This window comes from Cetorhinus maximus, chromosome 20, assembly GCF_964194155.1.
Source record: "Cetorhinus maximus chromosome 20, sCetMax3.hap1.1, whole genome shotgun sequence".
NCBI lineage: Eukaryota > Metazoa > Chordata > Chondrichthyes > Lamniformes > Cetorhinidae > Cetorhinus > Cetorhinus maximus.
Window position 1 is genome coordinate 17,162,998 of NC_135898.1, and position 20,264 is coordinate 17,183,261.

Sequence of the window (20,264 nt, forward strand, 5' to 3'; positions counted from 1 at the left end):
ATCATGCACAAACAAATTCTCTCTCTCATGCTGTTCTCATGTCCCACCCTCTATTTGTTCATTCCTGGGTTCTGTCTACTATTCTACCTGGCTCTTCCCCACTATACTATGTTTCTCATACAGTGCCATTTCTCCTTCTCATTTTCTCTCTTTCTTCAAATCTCTCCTTCAGTAAGCCTTTCGTATGCCCATCCCCTCTCAGTCAGCATGTTTCATCTCCCACAGGCTCACAGATTCAGGCTCCAGCCCTCTGACCGATATATAATAAATAACACGATAGCAAAGCACATACCAGTTGTTAGAACCTCCAAACTAGAAACCAAAAGCAGTCTAAAATTAGAGTTGCATTTGGATAAGTGATCAGATTGGGACAGACCTGCACACCAACATTCATGTCATTAACCCCAGATAGATCCTAACATCTATCCAGGCTGAACAGTAGGTCTTGGCAGCTTCCCTAGACTACAGCTTGCACTGCAGATGACACTCACTCAGTGGTTACCCACATTCTGGCTCCACCTTTATTCCTGCTGACACCTTTTAACATAATGTGCACAGAGGGAGGTCTGACATTACCTCAGAGTCATGACACTAAATGTTAGGAAGAGTGTAGGATATTATTGAGGCAATCAAACAAAGTATTTCTTAAATGAATGATTTGAAGTATGTTCACCTTTATTGTGATTTCAAACTTTGGTCCTTATTAATATTTTCTCTTCCAGTTTTGGGATCGGTGCAAACTATTCCTGATGCCCTCCAAACACCAACCAGATTACACTTATCTTCGCCATGTGCCCTTGCGCCGGGTCCATTTATTCACCATGGTGCAAGTCATCTGTTTGGCTGTTCTCTGGGTTTTGAAGTCAACTGTAGCAGCGATCATTTTTCCTGTCATGGTAAGAGGGCACTCTTGCACTCAAATTCACATTTGAAATGGAGCAGTCAAACAATCTCCCCTTCTTTGACGTACTAATTGATAAACCTGCCAGGGGGTTCTCTACCACAAATCTACCTTCACCAGTCAATATACGCATTGGGACTCTTACAGTTCCACGTGCTAGAAGATTGACCTTATGGCATCCTCATAAATAGGGCCTGAACCATTTGCTCACTGTGCAAGCATGATGCTGAAATAGGGTGCATCAAAGACATTCTGCTGGATAATGGCCACTCTGATCAGATCATTTCACACTGTATATCGCGTAAGCTTATGAACGGGCCCAAGGCTGTCACTTTCAGCCCTGAAAAGTGTCCAGTCTACTTCAGATTACCCTGGAAGGGTAAGGTACCTCAAAAATTTGAGCAACAGGTGAAGCTAGCTGTTTCACACTGCTACTATGCAGTAACAACACGAGTGTTATTCAACACTAACAGGATGCTGTATCAAGCCAAAAAGATGTTCTGCCTATCACCCAAATGAGTAATGTGGTATATGAATTTCAGTGGCAGTGTGATGCTGGGTATGTAGGCCAGACGTCCAAAAGTCTTGTGGAGCGTATCAAACAGCACGTCCCTTCCACTATTTGCAATGGGCAAGGTACAGACTGTACCCTACCAGCCTGTGCTTGCAAAACTCAAAACACAGTGTCCGATGTTAAATGTGATTCGTGATTAGACAACATTTGCTAAATAATCCTCAGTGTGCTTAGAATTATGCTGACAACCAATTTAAGATTGTCAGTCAGGCTCAAAGTGTGGTGCAATTGTGTGTACTGGAAGCTACATATATTAATACACAGGGCCCTGTTCTTTGCAGACAGAAAAGAACATGTACACACGTTGCACCTGTTTCAGCTAAACAAAATAAGTGACAGCTATTCTCGTTGGTTCATTCCTCAGGGCAATGCCTTGACTAATCAGAGTCAAGCTGCCCGATTTAAATTTAAATTTCAAACAATGCTTGGCAGTTAACTGTCAGTCACCATCAACTGGTGTGTTCTCCATGGTAACACCTCTACCAATCAGAGTCCACTTGCCAACCAATCAGCACTCCCTGCTCATACAGTATAAATTTTTTGTTTGCCGTATCAGGACAATTTGCAAGAATACCAATGTGAGTGCAAGAAGAAAAGCATCGACAAAATAAATCTCCTTTATTCAGCAGTATTTCAAAATTAGAATCACATGTGGAGAAACTTATTTTGGTCAGATGTAGCTTCAAACATTCACATCATTAACTCCTGATGGACTCTAAAAAATAGCCAGAACAATGTCATCCAGCAATTGTTAAAGAAGCCTAGTCACATCAAAGAAAAGACTTATACCTCCAGAAGAAACTTCGACGCTGATTACAAGTTCAGTCCATATTTATTTACTTCCACACACAGTAACATAGGAATGGTCTCAAATTTTAGATTGTATTTGTTTAAATCTAAACAGTGTCATACCAGGGCTTGGAGCTTATCAGTGGCATAATGCGTCCTGATAGCAATATTTTAAAAAGATGAAAGTGGATTTATTTCCCATTTGAAATTTATAGTGTCCAATGACTTCTTGTCACTCTGTGTTATATTGCACTTCACCATGCTGTTTAATGGCTTTCTTTAAAGCTGTAATGAGAAATTGAATTTAAGATAACTGGCAGTAGAACCATCAGGGAGATGAGGAAACTTTCTTTATTAACCAACGAGTTGTCATGATTTGGAATGTACTCCTAATGGGGTGGTGGAAATAGATTTAACACCGATTGTCAAAAGAGAATCAGAGATATACTTGAAAAGGGAAAAATCTTCAGGACTGTGAGAAAAGTGCAGAGGAGTGGGACAAACTGGAAAGTTCTTTGAAAGAGCTGGCACAGATATGATGGGCCAAATGGCCACTTTTGTGCTGTATGATTCTACAAAGTAGAACTGGTTCTAATTCCTATCACCTCACTGTGCTCTCACACATGCAATGTTACTTACTTTCAAACATATTTTTACTGTCTACATTGCTGCATAACAGTAACTATACTTAAAAAGCGATTCATTGGTTGAAGCAGTGGGTTATCCCAAGGGCACGATAAGGTGCCAAGTAAACTCACATAGTTGTGTTCCTATCAGCACTCTGTTAGACAAAAAAATTGGACTCTTCCTCTCTAACCGAAATAGGTGTGAATTTGTACCAAGTGAATGTTTCCCTTTGCAGTTGAGCTCGAGTGGAAGATTTTGATGTTATGGTTTGATTCTACAATTTGATATTCAATTTGCTTCTTTCCATTTATCATGGACATCTTTGCTAGGAATATCTGCAAGAGCCTTGTTCTAATCTCCAGAGCTGAAGGGGAATGGGGACTATGTGATTACTGTTAAGAAAAGCTGTGGTGGCAAGGGGCAGGACCTCACATATAGCAAGGTTTAGAAGTCTTCTGCAGCAGCTGACTGGTTGCACACCATGTTAAATAAACCCACGTGTTGCATGACTAAACAGCCAGAGCCAAGAATATACCTTCCATTTACCAAGAGGTAAATTCAGAAACCACTGAAACCCACAGCTACAGGCTCCAAGCAGTAATGTGGCCACAATACTCATGTGCGCCATCATGAACAGCATCTTTCTGCCTTTGTATGTCACATCTCACCATCACACTTCTGTAAGCTTTTCAGCTTTGCTTTTAGGAATTAGAACGCAACAGCAAAGTGGGGAAAAATACTGACTTTCCAACCCGTAAAAGTTAACTCTTTGCAAATTCTGTGATTCGTGTCAATTTACTTCTGTAGTTTGTAATAGTTTTGCACAGATGTTCACCTGCAAAGTCTTCTTGCTTATTTCCATCAACATGCTAGATCCTTGCTCTCATTCTTGTGCGGAAGCTCCTGGACTTTGTTTTCTCCCAGCATGACCTTGCTTGGTTAGATGATATCTTACCTGAAAAAGACAAAAAGGAAGACGACAAGAAGAAAAGAAAATTGAAGACCAAAGACCAAGACAGGGACAGCATAGATGAGGTAAGCAAAGCAGCTGCAATGAAACACACACCATTTTGCCATTTGATTTACGCTTCATTCTTAATGTAGTTTTCACCCACTGCGATGAACAGGTTCAAAATCAGAAACAAGCAGTTAGAAGCTTTGACAGTAAATCACACAGCTACCGCACTACCAATTACATGATCGTTCATCCACTGGAGTTAGTAACAGCATCTGAAACTTTCAGGGCAGGGGTTCAGATCTTGCCCAGGCTGATCTGATTGGAGTTCTTTAAAGTCAGTAAGGGTACACACTAAAATTAGCTTGGCTAGTGGGATCTATAAAACCACCAAACTTTCTGGGTTCAATTTCCCAATACAGCTCTCACTGTTGGCTAGGACAGATGTAATACCCTGTGCTGTGGCAAGGCGCAGCTGCTTCATGGATATACTGTACCAGTATACTGGTGAAGCATTCATGTCAATCTGATTGAGCTACAGTCTTTCCCTTGGTAATTATGGCTCTGTCCCACACACTCAGCCAAAGGATGAGCTCAGACATCTGCTTGTACACTGAAGGATGAGTAACGGAAGAGGCAGAGGATCCTCGATTGGGACATTTCAAGCAACTCCCATCCCCTGCACCCACCACCCTCCCCAGAACCTCAGCCAACAACCCCCTGGTGTAGAATGCCAGCACCACACACCACCATATGAATACACAATGCACAACTACACAAGAGACAATTGTATGAGCTGTTGTTTCCACCAGGGAGTGACATTCACAGGGAGCAATGTATTGTGGTATCATACTGTAATGTCAAAACACACTGCAGATTGGTTAAACCAAACAAAGGCAATTTTTATTTAAAAAATTGATAGTTTGAAGTTATTGATGGACAAATAGAACAAATGCCAGAAAAAGTATCTAAATGGCCAAACATTCTTGTGTCCTTTTACAATATTCAAGACATGGATTTGGTGAAATTGAAGCAAAGTTTTAAATCTCAGAAAAACTCAGGGAATGGTGGAGGGTGCACTGGTGGAGTTGGAGGGAAAAGGATAAAGCAGATTGTGGGGATCTTGACTATATTTAGCCCAAGCTGTGGAACTGACTTGCATAGGATGTACGAACCTAACAATTCTTCCATTCTGAATGTTGACACTTCCTTGATTCAGTGGCACCATGCCATGTCCGAAGTAACTATTGTTTGTGTGAGGCTGGACAGCAGACTCGATTACAGCCAAGCTCAAAGCTCTTCTTATCCAGTGCCCACACTTTCTGTCAGAATTGGAAGGATAGTGATGAGAAACAGCAAATATCACTTGCCCAAGAGAAACTGAACCCAATTAGTGTTGTCCTTATTTCATCACAGATCAGAATAAAACTTGCCACCCTGTATCTGAACTTTAATAATATATCCACATTGCCTCTACTTAATAATTCAGGGAACTCAACATTGCCATTTTAATTGGCATCATAGCAGTAGACATTGGATTATATTTCTGACACTATTATAAGCTCAGGCATGCATTCCACAAGTACAATATATGCTCCTGTCAATTCAGGAGTTAAAATCTGTTATAATAACAATAGTAGCCATTGCTACCAATGACTGGTCAACACTGAATGTCGGTTAAATAACCAGGTCACCTCCAGAAAGTGCCAATGGCTTTGGCCAGATGAATGCCTGGACGAAGGAGCCTTGATGAAGGAAACTCGAACAAAAGGTGGATGAGCTAACCCTTGAATTAGCCATGACACCCACAGTCTCTAAACTCTGCTGAAGAGATCAAGTCAATGAAAGAACAACAGTGGACACAACATCAAGGTTCAGGTCCTGCCTTATAAACAGGTAGTGGACAGTCATAATGCCAATGATGCTGCTGTTAATATACCCACTGTCAATTTTAATCTCTGGATGCATCATCATTCTATACATTTAGGAAACACAGTATTCATTGCTTAGTGCAAATCACGTGGAGTGTACTTGCAGTCAACATTTGTTTAAACACAGTTAAATCTAAATATCTTCCCATGAATTATCAGTGTTTATAGTCCAACAATGGAGGTCTAGTGGCACTCTGGGCCATAAGCTCTGGGATCAAGTGCCACACGAGGATTTGTTGGAGAACTCATGATGTGGTTCAACAGGCTGATCCTCACCACCTCCCCATTATTCACCAAAAAGGGGAAAAAAAGTGAGTATACACTTAAAAATAGTTCAACAATATTAAATTAAACCCTGGGTTCATTTGAAAGGAGGAATCTGAATCTTTTAAATTCATTTCTGTAATTATTCCTGGGAATCCATTAGCTGTATGTAACCATCTCAACTGGATTCCTGTCTTGAGGGAGGAAATTCCTTCTTGCAAGATTCAATCCAGCATCACTTGTATTACAGTGCACTCTGCTGGTCTCAGACCAGCATTACATCAAAAGCATAAGCTGACAGCTTATTCATAAAATTATTCTGTCCATCACTTAAAACTGAAGTATTAGAAAGAAGCTATTGAAGTATTTCTCCTCCCCAGCAGGACAACAATTTGTATTTATATGGCACCTTGAACACAATAAATCATCCCAAGATGCTTCACAGAAGCATAACCAGAGAAAAATTGACACCGAGCTAAAGGCAGTATGAGAACAGGCCACCAAAAGCTTCGTCAAAGAGATCGATCTTAAGGAGCATCTTAAAGATGGAGGGAGAAGTGAGGGGGAGTGGTTTAGGACACTGTCAGCTCTCCACAACCTGACATAAGTCATCAGTTTTGATCATTCAATCTTGGTGTTGGGTATGAGCAGATTATTTTCCATGAGCACATCATAGCTCATACTTATCTTGTCCTCACATGACATGCACATATATGAATTCCTCAGCACAGCCACTGGTAAACCTCAGGCGGTCTTTTCCCCTCTGCTCACCAAGGATAGAGTACATGCACTTCTTCCAACAAAAAGCCTGGGATCTTCCTGATCTGTACAGGAAATCCTGATTTCCAAAAAGTAGGACTAAATAGATAGCTCTTTGAAATATCTGGTGCGGATTCGATGGGCCAAATGGCCTTCTGCTGTGTTGCACTATTCCAAGATTCTATGAAATTGGGGCTCTTTTCATTGAAACAAAAAGAAAGAAAAGTCTTTCATCTATTTAGCACAATTCACAACTTCAGCACCTTGCAAAACACTTTATAACCCATCAAGTAGTTTTGAAGTGTAAGCATTTTTATAAAGTGGGAAACAAGTTGGCCAATTTGCACACACAGTAAGTTTCTCATATAGCAATGTGATAAGCAGATTTTTATTGACTGGGATTAGTATTGGCCAGGACACTGGGGAGAATTCCCCTGTTCTTCTTTGAATAGTGCCATGGAGTTTTTATGTGCACCTGAGAGACAGTCAAAGCCTTGGTTTAACATTTCATTGTAAAAAAACGGCACTTCTGACAGTGCAGCACTCCCTCAGTACTGAACTGGAGCATCTGCCTAGATTTTGTGCTCATGTCTCTGGCAGAAGGATAAGAGGAGAAGTGATAACAATGTTCAGGATCTTGAGGGGATTTCATAAAGAAAATCTGGAAAACTTATTTCCACTGGTCAGTGAGTCAGTAACTAAAGGGCATGAATTCACGATCATTAAAAGAATGAAGGGATACATACGAATATATGAAATAGGAGCAGAAGTAGGCCAATCAGCCTCTTGAGCCTGCTCACCATTCAATAAGGTCACAGCTGATCTGTTTGTGTTTCAAATTCCACATTCCCATCTACCCCCAATAACCTTTGATTCCCTTGCCTAACAAGAATCTATCTACCACCACCTTAAAAATATTTAATGACCCTGCCTTCACTGCCTTCTAAGGCAGAGAGTTCCCAAGTCGCACGACCTTCAGAGAAAAAAATTCTCCTCATCTCTGTCCTAATAGGGACAGGTCCTAATTTTAAAACAGTGCCCCCTCGTTCTAGACTCAACCACAAGAGGGAACCATCCTTTCCATATCCACCTTGTCGAGACCATTCAGGATCGTATATATTTCAATCAAGTCACTCCTCACGCTTCTAAATTCCTTGATTCCAGTGGAATCAAGCCCAAGTCTGTCCAACCTTTCCTCATAAAACAAACTGCTCATAGATAGATAGATCTTCTTTTAAAGAGGGAGTTACTAGTTCAGTGCTGGAAGCAGAATTCATAATTGTTTTCAAGATGGAAGTGAATGATATTTGAAAAAAGACAAATTTTAAAAGAGATAAATGCAGGAGAACAGAAAAAAAAAGTGAACAGTTCTTTCTGAGAGCCCGAACAGAGGTGACAGCCAAATAATTCCTTCCTGCAATACAAAAATTAATGATGCTACGATGCATCTGTGATCAGCGCTCATCCGCATGAAGATGTTCGACCAACTGTTCTGTTTGTTTTCTCATCCATTCCAACATCTGTCTCAGCAAGATGGTTTCCAGCCCAGGATACGAAGAGCTTCCATTCTGAAAATTATTTGCAGGAAGGTCCTAGGCAGTTCTGGTGAATTGACAATTGTTTTGAGTGTCAGGTTTTCACAAAGCATATTTTGAAGATGTCCGTTCCTGTTCCTTCAGACTTCGATTTGGCTCAAATTGTAACTACATCTTAAACTCAAATGTTTATATTGCATTTAAGTCAATATATTGGTGAGTCCTTACTTGCATGCGCTGATCAGAACTTCTTATTTGACCACAATTTAAATCAATGCATGACCAATGCTCATCCGAAGCCCAGCGAGCAGGCAGGTGATTTACTCCAAGGCTGGAATCTCACCATTCTCCCTCCCGCCCAAGCAACGCTATCCATTAATGTCTGCTGTACAACACTGATTCATAGATCCAAAATTTATGTGAAAGAAAATTAACTTCCGAATCCTCCTTATTCTTCACAGGATTACCTGTAGTCCGGTGTAGCACATATCATTTTCAAATCAGATACAGAGTACCCTGAACTTAACAGGCCCTAACTAGGCATAGCTTAGTCCGAGTGCACTGTTGATTCAAGATTTTTCAGGTTGACAATTAGAATCACCCAATATCTCAATGGGTGAACTGATGATGAAAGCTGCACGTGAAAATCAGGTGTTTGCAAAGTTGACTAACCTCAGTGAAAGATTCCACAGTTAGTCTTCACCTTCTTTGGCTAAGAAAAAGAATAACGGCCGAATTCCCTAACCTAACAGGAGCTCAATAGTCTCTGCTGGAAGTACATCCATCAAAAAAGGTTAATCTAATACTTTGGCCAAGGCGATCACTGAGGTTCAGTCTTACATGTCAAGAGCACCACTTCTACAAGATAACCTGGAGCCAGACTTCACAATTGAAATAATTGGCATAGCACGAGTTGCTCCACTTTGGGATAGAAGCAAAATTTGAAAGGAGAAAAAAAAGTATAAAATCAGAGGGCTAGTTGGATGAGAACTTGTACTGGAAAACATACATAGAAGAAACACCCAGATTCAGTATGAAAGGTGACCAAATGACAACACAAAAAATCAAAGCTGAAGGTTTGATCATCTTCCAAACCTGAAATGAGACTTGCTTGCAGAGCCATTCTGTACATGTCATACCATAAGGCATCAACTTGCAATCTGAAGAATAACAGGTACAAGACTGGCCTTCTACTATATGATAGCACAGTAGCTTGGTAGATCAATGGTCTGATTATTAGGACTTTCTACTCTATAACTTTTTTTTAATTCGTTCATGGGATGTGGGCGTCGCTGGCCAGGCCAGCATTTATTACCCATCCCTAGTTATCCTAGTTCAGAACGCACTTAAGAGTCAACCACATTGCTGTGGGTCTGGAGTCACATGTAGGACAGACCAGGTAAGGATGCCAGATGACAATTGACAATGGCTTCATGGCCATCGTTAGCCTTTTAATTCCCGATTTTTATTGAATTCACCATCTGCCATGGCGGGATTCAAACCCGGAGCACTACCCTGGGTCTCTGGATTACTAGTCCGGTGACAATATCACTACGTCAGTTTCCTTTGTTGTCAGATTCAGAATAACAATGCTGCATCTATTAAACCTTCTGCCTGAAATTCTAGGTTTCCTTCCAGCCCAAGACTCGCAATCCCTCAGTGCCAGTAAAGATTCCAATGGAACAAATTGAACCACAGAAAAATGGCTCGCAGGGTCCTGCTAGTGAGTAAAGTTCTCAACAACAGATGCTTGTTTTAAATATCTTAACTGGATACTCAACTAATCAACTAGTCTCTTCCATGCTTTTAAAGTCAGTAACCACTTTCATTAAAATCATTTAACAATTTAATCATCTCTACTCCGCTTTAACAATTGAATCTTGAAGCGCACTCACTACATTATCGGTATTCTTGGCTGATTTTAGCTATTTCATTACCTTCTTCATTTCCCCAACTTCCTCTTTTGTCCACTCTAGCTCCACAGACTATTTTGCCAAAGTGATCAGTTTTCCCTGTGGAGCTCTGAACTACTAAAGCTAATTGTTGTGGCCAAGTATCACCATGGCTGGGGTCAACTACCTGGATATTGCTTCCACAAATCTAGCAGGCAGCATGGGAAATCTCGTCTTTTATCTTGGTGTCTGATTTGACAGTTGTCACTCAATTTTTAAAGGCATTAACTGCAAAGAACAGTTTAAGTGAATAAGAACTTGATGGCTTCTTGAATAATACATTTCTTAAATACACCATTTCACCTCAGAAAATAAAGAACAAACTTTGCCTGTTCGATCACAACATGAAGACTTTACTGTATTTCATAAATGCAATCATTATTTTGTTGAGAATACTAAGATTTCTTTAAAAGTTCTGTAGTGACCTGCAGCTTGGTGAGCTGTGAAATAGTGCACAAGGAAAACAAGTAGAAAAACTGGTTCGCTGTAGGAACCAAATTAGACGCGGGCCTCTACCATAATCATGTGATACTTGTCCCTGCAAGACTTTCTTCAACAAAGATATCAGAACCAGCTCTTGAAATCTGTCAGAAGCACAGATATGCATCAAGCCTTTACTTGCTTATCCTTTTGTCAGATTGTGCAGAGTTCCAGCGTTATTCCAGTGTTCAAAAAGAAGAACCTTATTATCTCACCAAGGCTTTCTAGCAGGAAGATAAATTTACTCCGCCATTCACTTTTGTGTTGATGACTCCACTACAACAACTCACATTTACATAATGTAGTAAAACGCCCTAAGGTGCTTCACAGGAGTGAAGATTGACACTGAGCCAGATAAGGGCAGATGACCAAGAGCTTGATCAAAGGGAGGGATTTTACAGGGTGTCTTAAAGGTGGAAAGAGAGGTAACTAGGTGGACAGGTTTAGGAAGAGAATTTCAGAGCTCAGGTCCTTGACAACTGAAGGCATGCTTGCCAATGGTGAAATGATTTGTGTTCAAGAGGCCAGTTTTGGAGATGCACAGATATCTCAAAGGGTTGTGCAGCTGGAGGAGATTGCAGAGATAGAAAGGGGCAAGACCATGGAGAGATTTGAATAAGAGAATGAGAATTTTAACATCGAGACGTTACTCAACCAGAAGTCATTGTGAGTCAGCTAGCACAGGGGTGCTGTGGCAAGCTAGGAGATAGGCAGCAGAATTTTGAACTCAAGTTTATGGAGGGTGGAAAGTGGGACTCATTTAACTGCCTTTAGTTCCATTTGCCTCTAGCTTTTTTCGCTCACTTTCCAGAACCACTTTATTCAACTCAGGCTCATGGGGAGTCAGAGTCTATCCCAACAGATAATGGGCACTAAGCGGGGTACGTCCAGGACGCGACACCAGTTCATCACAGAGTGAACACAGAAACACACACACAGGGGCAATTTAACCGTAGTCAATCCACCTTTTTTGGACACCGGGAGGAAACCGGAGGATCGGGCGGAAACACACCCAGTTTTTCTCTTTAATTGATATTTCTGCAGTCATTTCACTCTGTTCTTCTTAAACTCCAGTGTCAAAACCAAGGCTCTTAGTAAACTCATCCTTTCCCAGCAGCTCTAGGTGCTTATCAGTCTTTCTATTGCCACCTAGTCATTACTTGCTCATTTATCTCATTCTCTTTTCTGCTGCTTTTCACTTGTACCATGCTGTAGGTTTCACAGTTTGAAGGATAACTTAGTGTGGAACAAATCAATGGCTTGTTTCATTGGGAGTTGTTATCATTGAGAGTGACAGAGCATTTTCCTTTTGGAATAACACAGGAACTGCTTGAAATACAGAGTCAGCATCTTAAAGATAGTTTGGCATGCTGGGTGGGACCCTTCACCACAACAGTTTCACCTGAACTGTTCTTTCAGATGCTTGCTGTGCAGTTCCAGCATTTGAGTTTTTTCCATGTTCTCTTTATTAAGATTCTAGCCTGAGACTGATCCACCCGGAGGCTGAAAAGAGCAGGAGAGATAACAATGTAAATGAAGAGGTTTCGATAAAGTGACACTGAATGTATTTATCTCTCCAACTTTATTTTTGTCTTTTGCTGAGAGAAAGAATGAAACAGATAGAACAGGGTATGGGTGGGGGCCTCTGCTAACTAGGTCAAGAGCATCCCAACGCAATTGATTATATTTTTACAAAGGTAAAACACTGCAGATGTGAAAAAATTGAAACATAAACAGGAAGTGCTGGACGTATTCAACAGGTCAGGGAGCATCTGTGGGGAAAGAACAGTTAATGTTTCAGGTTGATGACCTCTCATCCGAACTGGATCAAGTTGGACATGTAGTTAATTTTAAGCCAGAGACAGAGAAAGCTGAGAGAGGAGGAAAGAACAAAAGGCAAAGTCTGAGATAGGGTGGAAGACAGGAGAGATTGAATGACAAAAGGAATAATGGTGCAAAGACAAAGGGGATGGTAATGGAACAAGGAAAGAAACAAAAGGTGGTTTAGAGGAGGTGCGTAGGGGAATAGCAGCTTCGGTTCAAATAAATGGGAGCAATGGTTATCATCCAAAATTGTTTAACTCAATGCTGCATCCAAAAAGTTGGAAAGTGCCAAATCTAAAGATGACATTCTGGTCCTCGAGCTTCCATTATGTTCTATTGATAGAAGGTTGAGGACAGAGATATCAGAGTGGGAGCAGGGTGGAGAATTAAAATGGCAAGTGGCTGAGAGTGATCACCCAATCTGCGTTTGGTCTCCCCAGTGCAGAGGAGACTGCACCTTGAGCAGTGAAAGCAGTATATGAAATTGAAAGTAGTGCAACTAAATTGTAGTTTCACCTGAAAAATGTTCCAGATGTAACAGGTTTCAAGCAAACTCAGAGACAGGGAAAATGCCTTTGCTGAACTCTGCTGTCCTGGAACTTGCCTCCCCTCTGCCCTTTCCATGCCTCTGTACTAACTTAAAACCTGTTACATCTCTAACTTACCAGGCAGAGTTCAGTTAAGAATCATCCATGATGGTTTGGTGCTGAAGTCCCACATAGGCCCAGAGCAGGTAAAGTCAGCAGGTTTCCCTCCTCTGTATCACTGTAGGAACATTGTTGGGTGAAGCCATGCCTTGCCAGAGGGAGGGACCAGGATTTGGTTTTCTGATATTTCTCATGTGCCAATTTTCCACAGAGTACAACTTAGTGATTTACAAAATGTTCCACATTAAACCGTAGATAGAAGGCCTGTCTCAGTGTCCACTCCCTTCTAACCTTTCCCTGCCACATCAGTCATTTCATCAAATTATTTTTCATATCGGTCCTGGCCATGATCTACACCCTAGCTTTTCACCCTCAACTCAGATGATAGCAGAGAAATGACATCATGGGTAGCAAACATCCTTTACCTCAAACCAGGAATTTCCCATCTACATGACTTTTGTCAGTTTGCATGAGTACAGGGCATCTTGCTGAACCTGCTGTGTGTTAAATGGCTGCAATTCAGGGCATTGATTCTCCATAAAGCAAGAAAGTCAGCTGATTTTGCCAGTTCAAGGGATTTCACTTTTCTCCATGGTGCCGTTGGATATCTCAATGGAACTACGCCAAGTTGAGAGGTACAATATGGAGTCTGTTTAATATCTTTACTTCACCTGAATTGTGAATGTGATTGATTACCAGGAGAAAGGTCCTCTAGCTGGAGCTATGCAAGCTGAAAAGTCATCCTACAACTCCGATTCACTCGACCGCAGGTACTCACTGATCTTTTTATTTCTTTTTACAAGATAAAATATTGCCAAAATTCCAGATCTGAGTGCACCATTTTGCATTGACTAGCTTCCTGTTTAGATTGTATTCCTCTGTGTGGCCTAAGTGCAGAACAGAGAAATAATAAAGTTGTTTTAATTGCTTGTATTACAGTAAAAATGTTGTTGTTTACCTAAGTAACAGTGACTGTATTTCAAAAATGGTTCATTGGTCAAGAACAATGATGGAACTCTGGGTTTATTCACAAGAAGTATAGAATATAAAATATTGACTGTTTTTGTTAGGTAAGTATATCAAAGGATATAGAACCAAGGTGTATAAATGGACTTGCAGTAGATCAGAAACAATCTAATTGAATGGTGGAACAGGTTCTAGGAACTGAATGACCTCCCCGCTCCTAAAAGCCAAGAGGTAATGATAAGTCTACATAAAACCTTAAGACGACTTCAGCATGAGGAGGGTGTGCAGTATTGGGCTCTACACCATAGGATGGATGTTGAGGCTTTAGGGCACAAAGCATATTCACGAGCAGGCTGACTGGTATGAGGAAATACAATTAAGAAGAAAGAGCATTTTTGGCTAGTTTAACACCGATTACTGCACAGTAATTTTGGAAGCATTTATAACAATGAAAAGATACAACAAGGTAGATAGAAGTAGAAAAATGCTGGAAAGACTCAACGGGTCAGGCAGCATCTGTGAAGAAACTAAGTTATAATTTCAGATCGATGACCTATCATCAGAACTGGAAGATGTTAGAGGTTTAACAGCCTTTAGACAAACGTGTGAACTGTGAGTACCAGCAAGCTAATAATTTGCATTTGCATTACAATACTTTAAATGTAGAAGAACATCCCAAAGTTCTTCATAGAGGCATAATCAGTTCTTCATAGCCCAAGCTGATCTGGTCTACATACCTTATTCAGCAAACATTGCTAGATCTGGAGTGAGAGCTCAAGCTGATTTCTGACCTTGCTGTCACTGTATTACGGCTGGCTCTCATGTTCCTACTGGCTGACACCAGCTCACAGACCACAGATTGGTTCAGGGACTTTTTTTTTCCAATTCACTCATGGGATGTGGTGTTGCTGGCTAGGACAGCATTTATTGCCCTTCCCTAATTTCCCCATTACTGTGGGTCTGGAGTCACATATAGGCCAGGTGAGGATGGCAGATTTGCTTCCCTTTAGGGAATTAGTGAACCAGATGGGTTTTTAACAACAATCAACAATGGTTTCATGGTCATCATCATTTTTAATTCCAGATTTTTTCTTTTTTTCAAAAATTAAAATTTCACCATCTGCCATGGTGGGATTCGAACCAAAGTCCCCAGAGCATTACCCTGGGTCTCTGGAATACTAGTCAGTGACAATACCACCGCCTCCCCACTTGTGCCAGAATGCCTACTAATACAGCTGTTTGAGGTGATCTCTGTGGCACACTTTAGGGGGAAAAAAGTGTAAATGAAAAGAATAACGTTTTCTTCTTTCTAAATCTCTCCACAGTATAACTTTACACCTCAAGATTTCCTGCCCATCTTCCCCTGCTTTCAACTACTCCCGGAATGCCATATGCTCTGTCCCACAGGTCAAGATAGAAATGGAGTCAGATTATGATGACACAGACACTGAAAAGGCTCGGAGAGACACAGGCGGTGAGACTACTTTGTAGCCTGGTCTGCTGGGTCCTGTCAGACACACTTTGTTAGCACATGGACCTCGTGAACTGTTGATGGGCTGACAGATCAGGGCCACAATTTGTGCATGTTAACTTTCTGAGAACTGCACTTTGTCCAGACACAATACCAGACCTGAGTGTCTACCGCAAGTGAAGATTTATATGCATCTATGTTGTCTTTTGCTTGCATGTGTTGTGTAAAATATGTTTTTAAAGGATATTGACATTATTATTAAAGATTAGGAAACAACAGATAGTGCCAGTCAGACAAGACTGCAGTTTATACCAACAAATTCCAGGAATTAGGAAATTGCTTTGACGCAATTGTAATTTTTAAAGGCAGTTCTCTTTTGAGATTTAACTTTGATGTTGTGAAGAGATTGACCCAGCGTTCATGTAAATGCATCCTTTGCCACCTTCCTGCCTGTAAGCTTTTCTCCTTAAGATCAATGCTGTTGAGAGCAAGTTTTGCTCCATTCATTTTAACAGGATTGCAATTCTGATGAGAACAATTTACTGCTTTTACAGATTGTTTTTAATTATATTGCACAGGGCGTTAAATGGAGGGAACTCAAAGTGTAGGTCAACTAGCTCTTAACCATCTAGTAGCTTTTCAAAAGTTCCTGGACTGTAGATTTTCCATTTGATGTTGGTGGAGTTTATTCCTATTTAAGTGGTACAAAAGCGGGAATACCTGATCAAACTTTATGATTTCTCATGGCAGATTAAGATTGCTCTACAAATGTCAACCATGTATTTCTTTACTCTCCTTAATTTATTTTGTAATTGCTGTATTTGAAATTATCTGTACAAAATAACTATGCATGACAAATTAATGCTGTGACTTTTTTTCTGGCAGTCCATCTTCATGCTAAGAGCGCTTCAGACAGTGAAGAATCAAACAAAATAGACCAGAAAGATGGTATATGTTCCTACCATTGGGCCTTCAGATACTTCAGGGTTTACTTTCTCCTGAATTTGGTTTAAAGAAAAATCATTTGAAATAACAAGCAAATTTGTGCTTTTTCAATGCAAAAGTGAAACAGGTTTGGAATCAGATTAACTTTTGAGTTCAATCAGCAAAATAATTTTGAAAGAGAAAAAAAAAACTTTATGTAAATAATAAAACACTCACCACTGTCCTCCCAAAGGGTACAGCTAAAAGGAGTCGAAGTGCATCATTAGCCGTGTCCTCATCGCCTGTTCCTTATGTTCTCCTTAGTTCATCCGTCAGTCGATAGAAGATTAAGTAGGCCCAAACAGTTTGCCAACATTTACAATTGGGTTTGAAATTAATGTTTCAGTTGGTAATTAGCAGGTTTAATCATGAATGCAGAAAGATTGGGGGCACGTGTGGAAATGTAAAACCACTCCAGGTGTCAGTCTCAATTTCACAACTCAATACTAGATTCACCTTTCCTCATGTTCACTTTGACAAAAGCAACATTTGCTGAAACTGTGGAAGTGAATCCTTCAGGGGCGTGTATCACAGTACTTCTATCTAGACAAGGACTGGTCACAGAATCCAAATAGGAGTTCCAACTTCCATTCCATAATGTATAATATGGTGAATGGTCTGTTTATGGATCCAAGACTAGGAAAGTCCTTGAAAGATAAGCAACCAGTAAAAGTTGTAATCCAAGATCGGGGTCTGGATCTGAAGAAGTAGGGAAAGCACAGGACTGAAGGTTCATAGTGGTCCATTTTTGCATGAAATTAACAACACCAGTTCCTTTAGGTAGATGAAATAATGGATATGATCAATAAACCCTCCAACACACTTGCATACCGTTAATCTTCTGTTGAGTTTAATATATCAAAAATGTATTGAAATTGTAGGACTCACATCTGCTGACCAATGTGTAATTAAGCCAACTGATGAATACTTGCCACAACAAAACTAACCGCTAGTATGGAAAACTTTCTACGACTTGCCAATGCTACATTTACATGAGCAACTTTAGTATAAAACATGTCATCAAATGCTGATTACTAAATGGGCAAATTGACTCAGTTGACATGATTCTCTTGTCCGGTTGTAAGCTTGTGGATTTGAATCCATAACATGGTATGTTCTTGTAACCTAGGCCAATACTCAGGTGCAGGGCCTGAGGGAATACAGCTTTTTTGAGGTGCTCATTGAGAACTCACAAATGGCACACCCATTCCCATTTTCTTCCTGGGTCAGAATGCACATGATGGATCCAAATCCATTCAGGAAATGGTGGTCTGCAGAGGGAGGAAATGGGCTATCCTTGAACTCAGTCCTTTACGAGGCTGCACAGATTACATCTTTCCTAGTCATTTTGTCATTCCTGCCTATGTGAGGAGTTAAATGATTGACCTGGGAGTAAATATAATTTAAATTAGATGTAGGCCAAAATAAACTGTTGAAACTTCCTTGCAGGAACTCAGCTGCATTACATGATACAAATTGCAGATGGGCTCGTTCAACAATAGAGATCATTGCAGTTTATTTGCACAAATGTAAATACACACAAACACAATGTTCCCAGATATACATATGTACACATGCAAATTCCTACAATTGATTCATTTTGCAGGGTGAAGAGATGGATGAGGTGTTAAACCAAGGGCCTATAAATGTTGATGTGCAAGATCCTATGGTAAGGTTTTAGGAAGCACAGGGGAGTTCTCCCCAGTGTCCTGGTTGATACTTACCCTCAACCAACATCACTGAAATAGATTTTAATACAGATCATTTATCTCATTGCTATTGGTGGGACCATGCTGTGCTCAAATTGGCTACCATGTTTGTCAACATCACAACCTTGACAATGTTTCAAAAGTATTTCATTGTTTATGAAACACTTTGGAGATTCTGAGGACATGAAAGGTGTTAGATAAATGCAAGTTCCTTTTTCTATGATTGCCAGGAATAAAGTTCCATTCCTCTTTTAATGAAGTGTCTGTTCTTCCCTGTAACCAATAATCTAAGACTAAGATTGCATCTTCAGAAACTACCTACTTTGAAGCCATCTATGCCTACTACTTTGATAGCAGATTAATTAGAAGAACATTTCAAATTCTTCTTTTTTGTTAAAGGAGTAGTTGAATTCACTGTGTCTTTGGCCAAGAACCAAGGTACATTAACTTAATAACCAGCCCTCTTCTGCTAGGACATTACGAGCGAATGCATATGGGAACCATGGTGAGCTCCCTCTGATTTATCCGAGTTTAACCTCTGCTTTGGTTCTTCCTTAGACATCACTGCTGACTTAATGCACGGTCCCTCCTTGTTGCTCCGTCAGTTTTCGTAAAACCACCTGACATGTACTCACTGTAACAACTTTCTGAGAAAGATTTCAGTTTCCATTATAAAGCTGAATGTCTCCTTCGTTGATACTAACAACTTTTATTTATATGGTCCCTAAGATGCTTTACCGAGGCATTATAAAGGAAAATATGATACTGAGGCACATAAGGTGATATTAGTGCAGATGACCAAAAGCTTGGTTGAAGAGGTTGGTTTTAAGGTTTCGCAAGATAGAGAGAGAGGGGGTGGGGTGGGGGGCTGCTTTGGGAAGAAAATTCCAGAGCTTGGAGCCCAGGCAGCTAAAGGCATGACTGCCAATAGTACAACAACTAAAATTGGACATGGTCAAGAGGTCATGAATTAGAGGAGCGTAGATATCTCACAGGATTGGGGGCCTGGATATTACAGAGATAGAGAGGGACGAGACCATAAAGGGATCTGAAAACCAAGAACCACTGTAGGTCAGCTTGCACAGGAGTGATGGATGGTACAGGATTTAGTGTGCATTAGAACACAGGAAGCAGAGTTTGGATGACCTCAAGACCATGGAGGGCAGAATGTGGAAGACCGGTCAAAAATAGTCAAGTCTAGAGGTAACAAAGACATGCATGAGACTTTCAGCTACAGGTGAGCTGAGGCAGGAATGGAGTCAGGTGACATTATGCCTGTGGATATAAGCAGCCTTAGTGATGGCACAGATATGTGACCAGAAGCTTATCGCTTGGTCAAATATGACACCAAGGTTGGGAACAGCCTCAACCAATCACCAGGGGAAGAATGGAGTTGGTGGCTAAGCAGTGAAATTTGTGGTGGGGACCAAAGATAATGATTTCAGTCTTTACAATATTTAATTGGAGGAAATTACTGCTCATTCAGTATTGGATGTCAGTCTGACAATTCAGAGATATTAGAGAGAGGTGGCGTTAAGCAGAGCTTGGTGCCATTAGCGTACGTTTGGATGATGTCAACAAGGGTTAGCATGTAGATGAGAAATAGGAAGGGTCCAAGGATAGTCCTGGGAGAATACCAGAGTTAATGATGTGGGAACAGGAAGAGAATCCATCAAAAGGTAATTTTCTGACTCAGGTTAGATAGACAAGAATGGAACCAAATGTGTGAAGATGGAAGATGAACGACATCAAATAAACTTTGTAATGTCATTCTCAAATCCCGAAAAGATATGCATTAAAAAATATGCATTAGAAAATTTGCATTCACGTTGTTGCAATTGCTTGGTCCTGTACTTGTACTGTTACAAAAATGCAATTCCTGGTGAATGACTGATT

The 20,264-nt window shown here is 40.5% G+C and overlaps 1 protein-coding gene across 4 annotated transcripts in view; it reads left to right on the top strand.

Moving 5' to 3' along the window:
• The window catches only part of LOC144694900 (electrogenic sodium bicarbonate cotransporter 4-like), a 70,438-nt gene extending 51,815 nt beyond the window's left edge, over positions 1-18,623 (top strand). For 3 of the 4 annotated variants that reach the window (XM_078565635.1, XM_078565636.1, XM_078565638.1), the window contains 4 exons: positions 723-896; positions 3,765-3,926; positions 13,938-14,008; positions 15,530-18,623. In XM_078565635.1, coding sequence (XP_078421761.1) covers positions 723-896; positions 3,765-3,926; positions 13,938-14,008; positions 15,530-15,695 — 573 coding nt within the window. In that variant the 3' untranslated portion in view covers positions 15,696-18,623. Of the gene's footprint in view, positions 1-722; positions 897-3,764; positions 3,927-9,961; positions 10,059-13,937; positions 14,009-15,529 lie in introns of all 4 variants that reach the window. The other variant, XM_078565637.1, reaches the window with a different exon arrangement.
• Positions 18,624-20,264: the final 1,641 nt, after the last annotated feature.